The 19,215-nt window shown below is 39.5% G+C and overlaps 2 protein-coding genes across 6 annotated transcripts in view; one reads left to right on the plus strand and one right to left on the minus strand.

Annotated features, from left to right (window-relative positions):
* Window positions 1-358: 358 nt before the first annotated feature.
* LOC128795658 (basic proline-rich protein-like) lies at window positions 359-4,375 on the minus strand. Its single transcript, XM_053956647.1, has 3 exons — window positions 4,354-4,375; window positions 1,619-2,642; window positions 359-768 (listed from the first exon to the last, which is right to left on the minus strand). Exons 1-3 carry the CDS (start codon window positions 4,373-4,375, stop codon window positions 636-638), a joined length of 1,179 nt encoding a protein of 392 aa, XP_053812622.1. The 3' UTR covers window positions 359-635.
* The window catches only part of ZMYND11 (zinc finger MYND-type containing 11), a 103,644-nt gene continuing 85,348 nt past the window's right edge, over window positions 920-19,215 (plus strand). For 4 of the 5 annotated variants that reach the window (XM_053952046.1, XM_053952072.1, XM_053952061.1 and 1 more), the window contains exon 1: window positions 920-1,116. The gene's annotated coding sequence lies outside the window, so the exon portion shown is untranslated. Of the gene's footprint in view, window positions 1,117-1,546; window positions 1,584-19,215 lie in introns of those variants that run through there. The other variant, XM_053952053.1, reaches the window with a different exon arrangement.

The following is a 19,215-nucleotide window of genomic DNA, read 5'->3' on the forward strand; positions in this document are numbered from 1 at the left end:
AAGTAGATGTAATGTCCTGATGCAGCAGTCTCAAAGAAACTGGGTTTAGACACTACTAGAAATCTTATTTACTGGACACGCTGGAGAAACTTCCACTGTTCAGTGTGCAAACTGTTTAATTTTTGACTGACCAGGCACAATGGATGCTTCTTTTTCAACATTAGCACTACTATTTCCTCCTACTATTTCAGTAATATTAATGACTACTCATATGACTAATTTTTTTTTGCATGCATAAATGTTTATGGAACTGAGCTTGCAGTATATTTTAGTAAAAGTAAAATTCTAGTCAAGTTAATTAATTGTGAAGTGTTACTTACCCATTTAATAATTCCTGAAGAATTTCAGAAACTTTATAATATATTTCCATAGACATTTATTAATATTTATCTCACAGTTCATTAAAAATATAAAATGTATGTTGCATATATATATATATGTTCCTATAAAGTTATGTATTTTGTGTTAATATGTATTTCCTTACCCTGCAGTGCAAGTATGGCTAACAGTTGGGCTCAATGATCATAAAGGTCTTTTCCAATTTAAGTGATTCTATGCTTCTGTGATCTACAGCTCACGACATATTGACAACTCTGAGACAGACCGTTGATTCTCTATGTTTTGGTTTCTGCTGCTCAAGGTAAGCATCTATTTTCAAAAACATTATCTGTCATTTCTCCAAGTTGGACTTCATGATAGGAGGAATTTTCATGTATCAAGGCTGGATAAGCACCACATTTTCCCTCTGCAACAAGAGAGGGTCCAGACCTAAGAGTATGACAAAATACATACATAATAAATAGTTAAAGATCCGTTTCAAACGTATTATTAAAAAAAAATAATAAAAGAAACAAACAGCAACTCCAGCAGAGACCACTAGAGTTCTCCTTCTCCCAAATATCCCTAGCACCATCCTAAACCCTGTTTACCCCAGAAACCTGAACTGTGGACAGACAGAAGAGGAGAGAGAGAGAGAAAATTCAGACACAATAAAACTCTGAGGGGAAAAATATGTGGAAGGAGGAGGCAACAGCGGCCTGGGGAAGGGATTGAAAAGTTTCCCCTGGCTTAACTTCTCCCCCCCTGCAGCAGCAGAAGCAGCGCCAGCAGCACAAGGTGAGAGAGACTTTTAAGTCTGGGGAGGAGGGGTGTGTGTGCGGGAGGGGGGGTGAATTTACAGCCCTGTGGATATTTCTGTGTCTGCCTCCCTGGCTTTGGGGTGCGAGAGACGCCGTGTCTCATGCTGGGTGGATTTTTTTTTTTTTTTTTTTAATATGATGGAGGATTATAAACATGGCGCCTTAAAAAAACTACAAAATCATGTACACACTGTTCCAAGGAGATGGGGGAGAGGGGACAGGGGAAGGGCTGGGCACCAGGGGAGGGGGCAATCCTTCCCCGCGGGGTGCCGTATGAGGAGGGGGGAGCAATTATACTTAATAATAAAATGTGTGGGGCTGCGGGGGGGAGATGGAAGGCGGGATTTTTTTATTATTATTATTATTTCATTTTCGGAGTGGGCAGGATTATCTGGCAGCCCGCTTGGAAACCGAGGAGGAGAAGGGGACGGCGGCGGAGCGCGTGTGATTATTAACAGCGATTATTTTTGTCCCCACACCTTCCCCGGTCGAATTTCGGCTGGGAGGCGGCGGCGGGTCCCCCGCGCCCCCGTGCCGAGTTGCAGCCAGCCCCGGGGCCGGGACGGGAGGAGGTGGGGTGGGGAGAGGGGCGCTCCGGAGAGAATCGCCGCTTCCAGCGCTCCGCGCGGGCCTGCAGGGCGCGGGGGAGCCGGGGACTCGCGTGAGAGGCGAGGCCGGGCAGGGTGTGGTGCAGCCCGGCCTCAGCCCCGTCACTCCCCGGCCCCGCTGTCTCCCGCACGCGGGGCCACCGCTTTGCTCCCCACTCTCCCCCGCTTTCCTTTCGCTCACACACCCCCGCCGCCGCCGCATTTCCTCGCTGGGGAGGGGGATGCCTGCTTGGAGGACGGGTCTTGGCCCGAGTAATGGCAGCTGCTCGACAGCGCCGAGGCTCCACAGGAGAGAGACGGCGGGGCCCCCGCAGGCCGGGCGAGGGGCCATGGCTGCCGTGCCCGCGGGGGGCAGGGGAGGGGACGGGGAAAGGGTGAACCCAGAGCCCCAGCCCTCCTCCGCCGGCGGCTGCGGGCGGTGCCACTCCCGCGGCCGGGACGGCCTCGCCGCCCAGCGGGGCACCGGGGGCCCGGCATCGCCTTGGCCCCCGGCACAGCCCCGGGGGCTTCCTCGCCTCTCCCGATTGCTCTGGGGCAGAGCCTGGGGGGTAAAGGGGGCGATTTCTCCGCTCTCCCCCACCCCGGTTCCCCGCGGCCTCCGGGGCAGCGCCGGGAGGGGCCCTCCCGGGGCTGTGCCGGACTCGGCGGTTCGGGGAATGCGAACTGGCGACGGGCTCGCTTTTGTTTGCGTTCTGGAGATCTTTGTGTGTGTGCACCCCCGAAGTCGTGTCTGCAGATAACTGCCCTCGGTGCACTTTGTGGGGTGTTCGCCTTCGCCCCCTCCCTCGGGGCTGCTCAGAGGCCTGTCTCCTTTTTCCTCGGGGAAAGGATGGAAGTGTAGGTGGGGGAGTGCCCGTGGTGAGGATGATGGGGAGCGTCCGTGCGCTTTCCTGACCTTCCGTGTGTTCCAGACAACAGCCCCTCTATAAAATGCTGATGTTAAGGATTTGGGAAACTTCGTGTGTCTTTTGGGGCTTATCCGGAAACCAGCAGGCTTTGGGAATTTGTTTTTGGTCATCTGTGAACTTTACAGATGCTAGAGATGGGGTGGTTTGAGAAGAGATAAAGGAGTGAATAAACTTTAATTTGGTGCTGTTTGGTTTTATAATTTACCTGGAATCATCTGGCATGGTCTCTGTATTGTTGGAGTAATTCTATTCATTGTAGTTTTAAGAAGGCCTTATTGCAGTAGGAAAGAAAAAGTGGAAATGCTTTCTTGTCCTACTTAATGCTGATATTTTTTCGTTTCTCTTGCTTTTGCAGGAAATAGTTTAATTCTTTAGGGGTGAATGCTGAGGCAGGTGTGAGGAGGAGGAAAATGGGAGGGGAAATGCCAGTTTATGGTTCAGGTTGTACTCCTTTGGGTTTTTCGAGTTCCTCATCCTTCAGTATGAAGGATCTGGCATCTCTCCACTTTTTTTTTTTTTTTTTTTTTTTTTTAATTATCAACCACTCTTGAGTGTGCTATGGAAAGTCTTTAGGGAAGTCGACTGTTTGCTGACTAATATGCTGTATAAAAGTGGAAGTGCCCACAAAATAATTTCCACTTTTATGGGATTTATGGCATTAATTAATTCCCACTGTGGATTTATGGCCTTAAAATGCCAGCTTTTCCATGCCTAAACAAACCCTCTCTGCTTTGACCAGATAATTGCATGGGGAAGGGAGGGAAGGGAATGCTTCATGGGGTAAGCAGTTCAACAGAGAGCACTTTCTCTTGCTGGTGGTGAGTTTGGTTTTAGTGAGTGGGGAAAAAAGTGACTGTGTTGATGGCTCTGTTGATTGTGCTATAGATGGTGTCTGCAACTAATACTTAGTATCAGGTTCAGTAGCAAAGGTGTGAGTGAGAAAAATGACTCTTCCTCTCCACCTCATGAACTAGATAATGTGATGGAAATTGTCGTGTGTTGAAGTCAAGTTTGTAAGGGGAGTTGTGAGTCTATGAATGTTGGGAGGGGGGGGTCTTAAAACTTTCGTGATGTGCTAGAAGATACTCTTCAACAATTTGAAGCTTTGTAGCAAAAATTTTACGAGTAGTTAATCTCTGAAGTTGTTGTTTGTTTTGTTTTTTAAATCTAAGCAAACACTTGGCAGCTATTAAATATAAATATAAAAAAAACCCAAATTGAGTTTGTTCACCAGAAACCAAAATAGTTCTTAATAGTTTCACATAGTCCTTCTGTAGTATGAGGCAGAGCAATGCTTCATAACTTTTCAGGAAAAAAGTGAGCACTATTGGAGTGACAAGAATTTCATTAGTGGAATTGCTGTGCACACAATGTAGTAGTGTAGTAGTTCGTGTGCTGTGTGTCCTTACTGTTTGCAGGCAGTAGGAGTTCTGTAGGCGTCTGCTGTTCTAGTGTCCTGGGTTTCCGCTGCCTTGGAGCAGAGAGGAGAAGGGACTGTTCAGCATGACCTGAGGCTCCTGCAGCAGAAGAGCCTGGGTTGTGTTTTTGGCCTAAGGTCATCTCAAAAGCGAGTGAGATGGTGAAAGGCTGTGAAGTGTGCTTGGTATTTCTGCCTGCATGTAAATAAAACATACTGGGTGCTGTTAGTGATGTGGTGCTCCCTGAGCAGATGGACCATGAATCTGGCCTCAAACTCACCTTGAAGTGGCTCAGGCTCCATCTAGACTGTTGTGCATTTCTACCAGTGCACCACAGCTTGGGGACCACTGAACTGTGCCATCTGCAGTCACTGGGTTAGAATAAAACACCCCAAAAAGGAAATAGATAAAAGATAACATTGAAGACATTTTCTCAATTTTAGGCCTCTAAACATCTCCGTAGATGCCTGCATTATCTAGTTAGCTAGCAAATTGTTTCATTTCACACAGCTTGAGAATGAGGGGAAATTTTAGAATTAGGAGACATGTTTTGAAATTGAGTACCCAATTTCAGTCAGCTAAAGTTCACAAAGTTTGGACATACCTGTAACTAATTTTTGTAGTAACTGCCTCCCACAGTATTTAAGAACATTTATCTCTGGAAGTGTGTGAAGACTTCAGGCAGTGTGAATTAGTCTGGGCTAAAAGTTCTGGAAGAGGGACAAGGTTATGATGAAGATGTCTTCAGGAAATTTTTTATTTGCTTCTTAAATGACTTTTTAGCTAGATCCAGATTAGCATAAATGTCAGTAAAAGAGGTCTTTTACCCATAATGCAGGTTGTCACAAATGCTAACTAGAACTATAAAGAAAATTAATCTGTGCAAGGTATATGTGCCTCACTCCAGTGATGAACTTGGCTCATAAAATGTGGAATTCTTTAAAATTACCAACAAAATGCACACAAGATTTTACTTACCTGAATGAAGTAGAGTTTGGAGATTTTTTTCAAAAGTTAGGTCAGAATTGTTGGAGTAATTCTTTTTCTCATATTTATCCAGCAAATATATACATTTGTTAAAAATCCTGACTACTGATTTTATTAATTGCAGTGATTTTCCTTCCATATAATAGGACTTTGTTTAGCTATCCTTCTTGCAGTGATTGTTTAGGAGGTAATGTAAGATCATGTTCTTTATCTGCAGAGGGTTTTGTGCCTTGGTTTTTGTTGGGTTTGTTTAGTCTCAGGATGTGGTGAACGCTCCCACATTATGTGTGTAGTACCTGGAGCATGGTGCCCTTGGTAGCTGGGCAGTGCAGCATATGTCATCTTTTATATAGCTCATACATTTTAGGCTGTCAGTGTTGCTTGTGCTAAACATTGTGAACAAAGATTATTCTTGTCAGGTTCTGGATCATTTTTCATCAGTTGAATGTAAATTTAGCTCATAATTGGGTTATTGTTCTAAGGTTTAATCTTCCAGTCGCGAGAGTACAGCCTGCAAAGTAGGTAGTTTATAAGATGATGTAATGACTCCATTTTTCAGGAATTTCTTTATTTGTTATTGCTGAGAGCATATGAAATACAAAACAAATGTGGAAACCTCCACGAACTCCTTCATTTCTGAGTGTAATGGAGGTAACCACTGGACACCAGGGTGGCTGTGTACAGCACAATAAGCACTGGCCTCAAGCCTGCACAGGTGAACTCCTGTGGCACATGGGGTTGTCTGGTTTCCAAGGCCTCTCCACATGCAGCTCCCAGAAGTACCAGGGCTGGATTGAGCCCATTTTTTTCACCATATTTTCAGCTGTAGTATTTAAACATAATTTTATCATCTCTTTAAACCAATGTGTGCCATGAAGTAAATTGTGAAAGCCTGAACTCTGTCTTTTGATTTATTTTTGTCATGCTGTGAATATCGGATTATATGGGGAAAAAAAAGGGGGGGGGTAAACCTAGCATTTTAGTAAGATTTCATTCATATTTTTTTCTTCTCTTTTTTTTGTCCCTGAAATGACCAGGGTCTTTTAGTCCTGTGGGCAGGCTACATCAGGCACAGTGGTTATACATCCTGACATGTCCATGAACCCAAGTTAAAGCTCATGGTGTCTAATTTTAGCCAGCTTTGGTAATATCCCATCAGAGCCTGATCCTATAGTTCTACCATGCAGATAAATCCAAAGTGTAGCTATTGAGAGTTTTGTGTACAAAAAGACGGGTTTTGATTTTCTTCCAATGTCTCATTTTATACTTCACTAAAATGCAAAAGGTGTCTGTAATGAAAATACAGAGAAATGTAGTTTGAGTTTCAAGTAGGTTATTGATAAAAAGTAGTATTTGTAATTTCAAAATTAGAAATGTATTAAAAATAAAAGTAAAATATGGTTTATTGGTGTACTTACTAACAATTAGGATATCTTTGCATGTACCTTTACTCTGTATTCAATTTTAAATTGCAGGATTAAATAATTGCAGAATAAAACATTGTGAATTGATGATTATTAGTCTTCATACAACTCTCATTTATACCATCATATAAAACTAATATTTAACAAATAATTTTAACACCAGACACATTGAAATTTGAAGTACTAAAATCCACTTACTCATTAAAAAATTAATTTGAACATGCCAACAAAAATAGCAGTAATATCCCATTCACCGTTTTTGTGGAAATTGTATTTTTTGCATGCAAAGAACTGGGCTCACTGTCTTAATTAATTTTTTATCTATAATAGAATAGTATTGATTTGACGTCTAGTAATTTTGAAAAAGAAGAGTTAAACATATTCCTTCTTACCTCTAATTTCTCCTATGTTTGTTACTATGTTAAATATAAACCAGCTTGCATTATATTCAAATCCATGGTTTTAATGCAGCTGGCTTAACGATGTTTTGGTTACAGAGCAGAGGGCTCTGCTAGTAGGTGTAGTGTAGTACTCCAAAGCAGTGTTTTGGCAAGTGGGTATTTGTGCTTTTGATCCCATGCACTTAGGGCATGGCATTGTTATCTGGTCTTTTAAAGAGAGCTGGATGGAAGTTGCGTGCTGTGACTCATGGGACATGGCACTTAGTTCACTAATTTTAGCAGAGCGATTCTTGTCTGTCAACCTTAGGTTTTATTTGAACCTTCTGGAAAAGCAATGAAGTGAAACAAAATGGAGTTGAGAGAAAATGATTAGCAGAATCCTGAAGTAGCTCAAAATAGTACGCAGTGAAAAAGAAATTAAAAGTATGTAAGATATGTTTATTGCTCAACAAATCTTTAAGATCTGACTGATCAGAGAGCTTTATCTTTCTTAGCACGCTATCATTTTCTGTTAAGTCTCACACAACATTTATGCATTCAGTAAGAGAGGATCTCACTCTACAGATACCTGCTTGCAGTTACAGATGCTTCTCAAGCCAGAAACCAAGCACCAGCCAAATCTGCACTGGCTGCTTGTGCCTTATTACTGTTTTCTTGGTGTCATTGCTAGTAAAAGAAAACTTCCAAAGAGGACAGAGTCTGTGCCTTGCATAACACTGCAGTGTGTGCATTCACATGCACAAATTAAAGTAGAAATTCTGCCTCAGAATGGAGCGGGGTTTCTCCAGTTTTCCTTCTGGTTTGTTGTTAATTTTGTGATCAGTAGCTTATGAGCTGTCATTTACTTCAGAGACAAGCTTAAACCCAGAGTTTATGCACCATCTCCTTCCCCCAAGCAATTACTAGGATCCAGGTTAAAAATTGTACAAAATCAAAACAAAAGAATTGCTATTTCATAAAATGTAATCACAGGCCACACAGTCACTGATTGTTCACTGATGAAAATTGATATTCACTGCAGAAAATTCATTGTTACCCATAGATTAATATTAATATAATGATGGAGACCTTGATCATATAAGCACTTGTTTCCCACAGGCATGAAAATGCATAGGCCTTGGAGCATACTGATGAACAAGTTTAGTTCCACAAAATAGTTTTAAAAATTAAGACTGTACATATGACTGCAATATTCAAGGAAGAACACAGTCAAAATTAGTTGTGCTGATATAATTTTATGTAATGCTGTATTTTTGATTCTTCTATGGAGTTACATAGCAGTGTTACATTGGCATTTTTATGCCTTTTCAATATCAACAGCATGATTTGGTTTTTTTGCCCATGCTAAATTTTACATGATTGTTTATTTCCATTGAAGTTAAGGCACTTTTCCTACATGTACTACTACAGTCTTTGAAGGAGTTTACAGTGCTTAGAAAAAGAACAGAGAAAGTGTGGATAATATTTTTCTGTTAGTGATTTCTGCCATTTTCTGTATATCTTAATTCCTGTGTGTTATGGAAAACCTTAATTATAGATAAAGAAAATGGTGAAAGAAGAAATTACTACTGGAAAAGCCAATACCATTATGAGAAGAAAGGTTATTCTTACATCAGGAAAGGTAGAAAACAGGTATGTCAGGGATCTGTGTATTTTAACATAGTTTCAAAGTTATGGAAATTGTGAAGGTGCAAGCAGGTTAAGTAATCAATTTATTTTTTATCATAGAACATAAATTAAACATCTGAATTCTGAAATTTATCTCGATTCATCCTGTTTTTATCATTTACCTGCAAACAGTAGGCAAATCTAGACAATCCTTTTTGTTCCATGCAACAAATTGTTTAGAGTGGGTAATGTTCTCCTCACCTTGTGCTTCTATTCATTCTTTGCTAAACATTCAAAATTGCAGGAAACTTTCTTTTTAATTAAAAGCAAAGAATTGTTATTATTTCTTTTCCGAGGAACAAGACTGACACCATTTTTAGCTTCATGTAAGTATAGTTGATAATTTAGGACATTGTTAACAACTGGCTGCATGGACTTATCTCAGGAAGCTTCAGTGTCAGTCATTGCATGCAAGCTGACATTTGAATACAATATGGCACACTGAATAATTTGGAATTGTCTCTAATACTAATACTAAAAAAAAAAAAAAAAAAAAAAAATTAAATTTTTTTCCCAAATAAAAATAGCTTTCTTAAAACCTCTTGGTGACAGTAAAATATGAGGAACAGTGAAAAGGGATGTACATTTTGCTAACAGATAACTCAGGGTGTCTGACCTCTTAGCAGTCTGACTAGAATGCAATATCAGGCTGTTTGAAAGCTGCCGTATTAAAATATTGTTTGGTAGGTTGGGTGTTTTTTTATGTGTTAAAAGAAAATGTTTTGTTTCACTGACATAACTTTTTGAAGGAGAGTGCTGATGCATACCTGGGAGTGTTAGAAAGTGAGAAACATGGGCACTCCCAGTCTGTAATTTTGTCTTTCAGTTTTTTAGCTTTGTGTTCATCTTCTGCTTACACTGACCTGAAGAGACTTACAGGAAATATTTGTTGTAAGAAAGAGATTCTTCCTTTTCCTGCACACTTTCTACTCTGCTGGCTCCCAGAAGGCTTCTTTGTAAATCTCCTAATTGGAAGCATACTCCTAACTTCTCTCTGGTTCCAGACATGAAATTTCCTTTTGTTATTGAACTTGCACCTTTTAGGAAATACAGATTAAGAGTCAGTCATCTCCAGGAGCCAGTTTTATTGTTTTTGGGTTTTGTTCAATTCATGCTGATATTCTTTTTCTCAATAGTTCTAAAAAGTAGCATAAAAATTACCCATTTTCCAGTCAATCAAGTATTAGCCTAAGTTGTAGCACTAATTCCTGAAAACATGGAGCTTTCAATAAAATGAAAGTCCTTTTGTTCCTCACACAGGCACAGGAGATACCAATAAAAATCAGCTAAAGTTGCATGGTGGCACAGATTCTTGGAGTGCAGGTGCACCAAGGAGTGAGGAGCTGAACATGGTTTGCTCTGCCAAGTTAGTGGATAAGCAGTTGCAGTATTTCCTGGGCCAGTGGGAAGGAATGGTATCCAAATTTCCACTTGGCTCTTCTTCTAGGAGAACTGCCTTTCTTGATCAAACTAGTGTGTCATGTAATCCAGAGCCTCGTTTCAAGCCATCAGATGTCTCCTAAAAGGTGTCAAAAATGAGGAAATATTCTGAGTAGAAAGCTACAGAATACTTCTTTTCCATACTATTCCAAACAATAATAATTTAGATTATATGGCTCCAGTTTTTACACATTTAGAAGTTTTATTTGTTCCATTTTTGAATGTTTTAATTTCTATTTCCTGTTATAACTGAATATTTTAGCTGTAATGTTGAAACCTACTGCTTTTTAGGTCAAGCCTGTTCTGTCCTTTCCACATGCCTTGCAGCCTTCCACTGCAGTGCTCTTTCTCTTTGCACATATTCCAAGAGCTTCTTCCAAGGTTGCAGGAAAGAGCCATGTTACACCTGCTTCTCTGAGGGATTTGATGGAGATAAGAGACCTGAAGGGGTGAGTTAGTGAAAGGATGTAGTGGTTGTCTGCTTAGTACCAGTAAGAGCTGGGAAATGCACATTTGAATAGAAGAAAGGGAGAGTTTGTTGTGAGATGCACATTAAGTGGAAGTCGAGGTGCACCCTTGTCACAGGAGACAGGACCACTGACTTTGTTAATGTCATTTGATGCAGCTCTCTTGACTTTAGTGGAGCAATATTAGTTTACACCTGCAGAAAATTTTCCCATGAATCTCTGGGAATGAGAATATAAAATGAAGTGTTTATGGGTGAGTGACAGAGAGAGTGCATGTGAGAGAGAGCGTGCACGCACACACTTTCAGGCCTGATTGATTGTATGAAAAAACCCTGGAGTTGAAAGAACATTATTTTAAATTAACATTCATTATCTTCACGCGTGAGATAACAGTTCACTTTGGACCAGATCCTAACACCATTATGTTTCCTGAGCAGAGACTGCTTTTTTTCTTGAGTGAGGTTATTCAGTATGAGAATGGCAAAATGTAGTCAGATCTTTGACAATTAAAATATATGGATTAGTCACTATATATTAGAAAAAAGCTGTGTTATTTCTGTCAGGAAAATGTGTATTTTTTTCTTTTTAAAAGAAATGGTTACATTTTCTTTGAAATGTGAAATAAAAAAGTAAGGTACCTTTTTTTTTTTTTTTTTTTAGGTCTCATCTTATGCCTGCAAAAGCTTGCAGCCATTTTAATTCATGCTGCATTCATTGATCTAGCAGTTAAATCATTTAATCACTGTGCAGCTAGGTCATCTACCTATTGGACACTGTTAAAGTGTTCAGTAATACACTTTGGGTTATTGCCTCCTATATGTCACTTTTGAAAAAAAAAAAACAAAAAGCAAACAAACTTATGAACACCCCAGTTAACTGATGAATATTATAAAGTAAAACGCAATGTGAATTCATGGTCTTACCAGTCAACTCTTTTTTGCTCTGTACATAAAATAAGTAGAAAAAAGCATATTGTAGCAAACAAAGGAAAAAAATCTGATTTTGATAATGTTTGGCAGTTCTTTTAAATACAGAGTTTTCTAACATTAAGTCATCTAATTAGGCAGCAGCTTGTATGAAATATTTTCATAACAAGCATAGTTTGTGAGCTATGAAAATGAAAGCCACATTTTAAAATTATAATCCCAAATAACTTTCTGAATTTAAATAATTCTCTGAAATTGATTATTCTGTAAGTATAATCATGTGAAAGAAAGTGGGAGAAATTTCTGTTTTATGTCAACATCAACTAGACAACACCTTAGACTTAAATGCTGCAGCTATAGAAACCCAATCGTCTAAATACATTAAAAGGGAAATAAGTGTAGCAGCAGCTAATAGGTGGCAGTGAAAAGCAGAGGAAAATGTTGTGTGCCTTTAAGTGTCCTGTATTTTCTGAGAGGAAGCTACTCACAATCAAATAAATCTCCTCTTGGTATGCACTAGGCAAGTATCTTGTCCAGAGAGGGATGGTAAATTCTTTAGCAGTGATGCACTTGGCACCATCAGTTTTTAAAGGGTTACCCATGTGCTTTCCAGTTATTTCCCTGCAGAAATGAAAAGACAGGTTCATGCTCTTGTGAGGTACTGTTGTCTGAGTGCAGGTGGAACAAGGAAGTCGTGTTTCATATGAAGATAAGAACTGTATTTCCCTCTCGTTCCATGAAGGCTCAGAATGCAGACATGCCAATTCCATCTGTTTGTGTCTGGATCTCTTGGCCTATTTCCTTGTGCTTTCCTGATCTACATTGAAAGCTTCACCAAATGAGAAGTTATGATCATGTTAAGTATCTCCCTGTAGCTTCAGCAGAGAGACTCTAAACAGAGGAGAGGGTCAGTTGTTCATCTTATTTGGTGTTTTCTTAATTAGCAAATTTTTTAATGGTTTCACTCTCTGGCTTCCAAGAGCTCCTCTGCTTTATTGTGTTAGTTTATTACAATTTTAGTACAACTTCTTGTTATACTTTCATCTGGGCATTCTGGGATGTCATTCCCTTTTTGAAGTAATGTCATGATATATGTGAATATGAGGAATTCAACAGTTGAGGAGGAATTTGAGTAAAGGTTTAACAAATGCCATCCCACTGCTGAGTAAGATCTCAGTGAGACACTTTTTATAGGAATGTGGTACTTTTGCTCTCTTTCGTTTGGAAGAACATTGAAAGGGCTGCAAACTCAGAGGAATGTCCTGTGTCCTCACTGTGTATTTCTTTACCAGTAAATAGGGAATTCAGTCATGGAAGGCTACTGGGTGAGCTTAAAGAAAGAAAGGTGCTGAAATCAGCAGCATGTCAAAGGAAAATGAGAATTCAGTGACAATAAAAGCAAAGTGTCAGTGTTAATGCAACATATTTTCAGGTTTTGAAGAACTGAAGATGCCTCTTAAAAGCTGTTTTGGGTGGCTGAATTGCAGTTTAGGAGCTGTCAAAGAAGGCTGAAGTCCTGGCAGGAGAGCAAACAAGCATCCCTTGAGCTCAGCCCGTTCTGGTGGGTGTGGTGACCAGATGATTATCAAACAATACATGAAGTGCAATATTGCAGTGGGTATCAAACCTTTTCACATGTATGTTGCTAAATTTAAGAAACAAAAAGAACTCTTGTCAGCTTGAAATTACAGTCCCGGTTTCCAATGTTTCTTCCTAGTTCCACTGAATTAATGAAATTAACTGAGCTGCCAGACCGGGTGGAGAGCTGCTGGTGAGCGCTGTCGCAGGAACCCCAGGTCGGGCAGAAGCGCTGATTTACAGTCGCTTTGTCTTGAATTTAAATGATGACCTTCACTTCCTGCATCTCAGACTACAGGAGGCTGCAATGGACGTAGCTTTGAGAAGGTGTTTGCTAATGAGGCTCTGGCACTTCTGATAGCTATGCTAGATAATCAGAAGGTGATAGATGATGGTGTATTGTGTTTGGGAATTTCATTTAAAGTGTATTATTTATGTACTTACAATTTTGACCCATTCAAGGCATTTGTATGATCTGTTGGTGTTTTCCACGAGAGTAGTGATGTTGCCCTGGCTGAATTCCAGTTTGGCTAATTACATTCTGAGTACCTATATTTCTGTAAAATTTCATCTGGATTTTGTTACTGTTGTTTATTTAAATAGTAATGCATATGTAATTGGAAACTTATAAAATAACAGCACAGGATAAATAAGTTAGGAAAATCCCTGCTCCAAATTACATTTGGTATTTGTGCATGAATAAGTATAGTATGGCGTGATACAGTACAGAAAAAATATGAAGTGGCATATTCAGTAATAGCATTCATAGAAGAGGTAGGTTTTCAGAGTTTATGAAATAGGTTAAGTTGCTGAGTAGTGTGCAGTGTTAAACATATGATATATTGTGCAGCAGGATTGGCTATAATTCACTGGTAGGAGAAATAATGCTTGTTTGTATTGTAGTTAAACTGTGTATATTTTTACAAGGTTATCAGACATGGATTTTACATGTGTGTCAACAAGAGAGTGGGAGCCAATTTGTGTGGTGATGTCAAAAGAATTTAGGCAATCACAGATCTGCACATGGCAATCATCTGCTGGCGCAGAAATGTTTCTTCTACATACAAAGGCACATTTTATCATTTACCATTCAGTCTCTCTCAGAATCCTGCTTAAATTACAGTAGGAAGCCCTTGCTGTTTGTTACTGTAGAGTAAGAGGTAGGTGAAAAAGAACACAAGCCACATCCTGTTGTGGAGAGTTATTTTGCAGATATACGAACTTCAAAGCTGCAAGCTTGCTCTATGAACTGATTGATAATAATAATCAATATTAACCTGGAATGGATTTCCAGAGGAGATCAAAATAATCCAGTATTAGGCCATACTGCATAACCATAGCAGTCTAATATTTACAAGAACTGTTGCCGTGTTCTTCCAAAAATAACTTGTCTGTTTAGAGATGCTTCATCCACAGTGCATATGTACCCCATTAGACAAAGATATTAGAAGTAGATGGAAAAACAGTTTTCATTTTGAAAATGATTTCAAGAAAAATACTTGTGACTAGTACTTCTGAGTGAAATCATACCCAACTCAAATAGATTGTTCACAAAAAGAGGTTTGGGGTTTCTTTGGTTTTCTAGAAATGGGAAAAATATTTTGAAGATACCTTAGAATTTACATATTAACACTTATTGCTAGGTGTTTCTTATTGCTAGTAGTCCTTTTTACATAATCTTCATTTCTAGTAAAAAGAGTAAATAATGTACTATGTACTTATGCAACAGAAAAAATTATGACAATGTATGGGCTTCTGAAAACTGCTATTCTTTTAATTTTTGTCTGTTCAAAGGCTTGGCCTTGTTTTTGGAAATAATTTTTCTGTGTACCCCGGCTGAAATAATTTTACCTATTTCTTCTGTATCAAACTCAGTGAAAATGCCATCACAAGCCCTTGTGACAGCAGCCAGCCTGCTGTGTGTAAGTGAAAGGGTTGAAGCCCCATCTGTCAGTGCTCTGAGACAGACAGGTATCTTACCCACTTTAGTGTCTGTCTAGTTGGAGTTTTCTGTCATCTGTGGACTTTTTCCTATGAAAAAAAATCAGGAATACTTCAACAAGGAAAGCCATCCAGCATCTACATGCTGCACATTATGGGAATAAGATCCATGTGGCTTCTTACCTTTTTTTTTTTTTTCCTCCTGTATCATTTATTAAAGCTGTTGTGGAATATCTGCTTAAGGGTAAAAGAGTTTGAATTATCACTTAGCCTCATTAAGGTCTTAGGCTTGGTGTTTACCACTTCTGTTTTCATCAAGGCCACTTCCTCAGAGGCTTTTGCAGGAGACACATATGTTCTTATGAATAACATTCTTCATTTTCTGTCTCAAATCATGGTAGAATTTTACTTTTTAATCAGCAGGTTTTCTTTAAACTCAAAATTTTATTGCTGGTGATCTGCCTCTAAAGCAGAATTTGTTATTTTATACTTTTATGTCGTGGGTTGTCTACTTCTGTATTCTCACATTTAAATGCTTCAGGCTATTCATTGTGTGTTTTCTGGGGTGTTTAACAGTTCAGCCATTTCCACACAGACTGTCAAAGTCAGTTGGAGACTGTCAAAATTTGCTATCAGACTGCTAAGATGAATCTCCCACTGTCACTAGAGAGTACTTCTTCAGAGCACAAAACATTGTTAAGAAATAGTTGAGGCACTGGAGGTGATGCTATCTGTAGCTCCATCAGTAGCTTCACCATGTGCTCTGAGAATGGTTTCTATAAAAGATTCCATGCCCTCAGGAGCTTAGTGGCCAGGTGTAGCTGTTGAAGTCACTATGATGAACTGTAATAGTGCCCTCAAAATAGAGAGAGTTGATTTACCAAGAGGCAACTTTTTAAAAATATGTTTTGTTCACATAAACATTTTCTATTTTGATTACTTTGTTCTCTTTCAGAATTTTTAAAATTTGTCTGAGTTTTCTTTCTATGGTTGGGAGGAAACCAAAAGTGGCACAGTCAGTACCTTATATACTTATTCATTACAAAGATAAAAGGCTGGTCTTAAGTGGAAGAACATATATGCAGCCCAGTAACTTGAATATACATGAAGAATTCATGTCTCAAAGAATTTTGGTTATTGGTAAGCAACCTCTCTTTATTTTAGCTGTAAATTTAAACTTTGAACAATGAGCATGCTTAGACTAGTGATGTGCTCATTAGGTTAAAAAAAGAACAAGATTTTAATAGGAAAAAATTATCACAAGACAAAACAGCACATGATCTCATTAACATTTATGGATTGCTAAACTGCAGTTTAAAAGTCACATTTCTGTCTAAAGAAGTTTTCCACAATAGTCATACAAACAGCATTTAACAGTGTTGTTTGAGTTTGTTTACTTGGGTCAGATTTTCAATGTTCAGAGTGATTAAAGTTGCAGTTGTCTGCAAAGGCAGCACTAATTAGCTGCAATTGATGTTAGTGGGACTTTGAATAAATGTTGGTTCTGAAAATCTCATCACGTATGGACTTCATATCTGTTTTCAGTCATCTTTGAAAATCTGGCCCTTAGGATAGTTTACATCTTCTCTTGTTTCAGTGGTTTTCCCTTAGCAGTTCCCCATTTTACTGTGCTCAGGAAGGTCCATCAATTTTAAACAGCATTTTGTAGTAATTTCTGTATCTAAGAATTTTTACTTGTCAGGAGGGATAGATTGACAGAAGAGACTCTGGCTTTCCAAGCAGTATTTTATTTCTTTGCTCTAAGAACATAAATAGTTCTTTGGATGGTACTTTTCATGCATAGATGTTTAAGTGCTGCAGAAAAGTGATTAGTGTAATTAGTTTTGCATTTGGAGATGGTAGTGTAGAGATATGCAGTGACTTGCCTGAAGTTAACTAGCACAGGAGGCGACTACAAGTCAGGAGCCCTGGTGCTCAGTCTGATTCCTTCAGCAAATGGACTTTCAGAGTGCTTGATCTATCCACACAAAATAACCAGACAAGAATCTTCTAAATGTAGTGATTTGGTACTTATGCAGTGTGAGTCATGTTCTGGGATGCTGGCAGTGTTTTTTTGTGATATTTCCGTTTCACATTCAGCTTCGGGGGCTCAGCGGGGGCTTTTGGTCTGGTTGCCATATGAAGTTCATTGGGGGTGACAGGGGAAAGCAGCTTAATGTGCTTATGTTATTTTTGTCTATAGTAGAAATTTGTGATGGGGACTGTTTCTGTTTTGCATAAAGTCACCAAAATAGTGCATTGACTGTAAGCTAACTGGAGGTGCCCAGGACTATTTACAGCAGAATTGCCTGGACAGTGTTAGTTACTGAGTGTAGTTATTTTGATCTCATAGAGAGCAAAGCATAAAAACCTCTTACCAGACTTCTGAATTGCACACCCTGTTAATTGTGGTGCTGAAGTTGGGTACCTTCACTAGGCCTTCCAGGGTCAGCTTTTTGTGTAATGGTTCTTCAACAGTAAAATTAAAAAAAAAAAAAAAAAAAAATAAAACCAACAAATCTTACAAAGTGCTGTGGGCATAAGGCATAAAAACGTTCAAGGGTACAAGATCCCCTGCCAAGATGGTTTGAGGAAAAAACACCATGGAGTACTTACCACTCCTCCTCTTGTCTTGCTTTCTCAAAATTGACTGTAGAGGAGTGTCCGCTGTAGGTACTGTGAGAACTCTTGGGCCAGTTTGTTTGCTTTTCTCTACCCCATAAACTGAAGTGGATTAGAGCAAACATTTCAGGCAGGAGAACAGTCATATGGTCAGTTTTCCTTAAATTAATTCCTGTAACTTGCTCAACTGAGGTTTGTTCCTGATCCCAAAGGCTAGAGACCCTTACCTCCAAGGATTCAAGTAGGCAACTCTACTTTAGTGGCCCCAAGCTAAGGACAGATTTCTCTTTAGGATTTCTTCTCTTCAGCACAAGGAAAAGGCTCAGGATACTTAATGTTTCAAATTAAAAGATTCTCCAGATGCCTTGTAGCAGTCAGTTCTTCTAGTTAGAGCTTGATTTTGAGAAAGAACTGGTGTTGGTGGGCCTTACAGGTGTCTTAGATGGGAAGGCATCTGTTTGAAACATGCAGATCTGTTTGCTGAGTCAGTAAAAATACCTAATCTTTGTTACTTTTATTTACAGCCTGCTTACATTAATAAGCTAGGATTTAGATTTGTTGTGAATTAGATGTTGACATCAGTGTTCCAACAGAGATGCTGAAACAATGCTGTTACTTATGTTACCTTCTCCATCTTTAGCCCTGGAGAATCCCATATATTTAAGTAGCTTCGTGTCATGCACCAGAAATTCAGTAAATGTGTCTTTGATCAATCCCTGTGGTTCTTATGATCTCTACAAATATGTCTAGAGGGAGGTGATTGTGGAAGAGAGTAAAAAGCCACTTAAGCCACAGTATTAATGTGAGGGTGACAGCACACAGCCAAGTGTGGATTGCAAGCCAGGCAGTAGGATCTAAACATGAGCATTTCAGATGGAGGAACCTGATGTGATGTCTATATCACACATGTTGTGTTGTTACTGCTTTTAAGTGTTTACTGTGTAGGGCAAATATGGCCAAACTGGCTCACCCTGTGGGGATTACACACTAAAATTCCTATGTGGACATGAGCTAAAACTCCTGTACCCTGTGCTTTGGAGAGCTGAGAGCTCCCAAAATGGAGGCTGAGACTTGTCACAGTGTTGAGTGCTAGGCTGGTGTTTGCTTCAGTGACCCTTGTAGACTGGTTTCTTCCAAATCCAGTGACCAGACTTTATTCAGCAGCATCAGCATGGCCCTGCTGCCAGGTACATGACTGGCAGCCTCACAAGAGCTGTACCTGAAATATTGTGAGCCAGGAGCTGTGGCTGCCCACCATGGGCTGGGGAGAGTAACTCATCAGGTTTCTGTCATGATTTACCAGTCTCATTTTTGTGCTTGTAACAGATTCTGAATATACTTCTCTATGGCATGGTAAAGTAGCAGCATCAGCACTTTGCTGTATTACGAGGCATTTGGAGTATAAATTAGAGGGGGAACAGTTGCTAAGGCATACACTTCCATTTCATTCTGTGAACAGGTCTGCTTCTAAAGCAGAAAGAGATAAAGATAATATGCCAATACTTTTAGCACTAGAAGAATAGAAAATCAGAAGTAAGAAGAGATGAGATGGAGAGAAAGTGGTATTGATAACAATGAAGGCATGTGCAAAAGCAAAAGGCAAGCAGATTTAATATGCTAAATTGTTTAATAGCTCAGTAAAAATGGCTGGAACTTCAAGTTGCTGGTATCCCCACAGTAGCAGGAAA

This window comes from Vidua chalybeata, chromosome 1, assembly GCF_026979565.1.
Source record: "Vidua chalybeata isolate OUT-0048 chromosome 1, bVidCha1 merged haplotype, whole genome shotgun sequence".
Classification (NCBI taxonomy): Eukaryota; Metazoa; Chordata; class Aves; order Passeriformes; family Viduidae; genus Vidua; species Vidua chalybeata.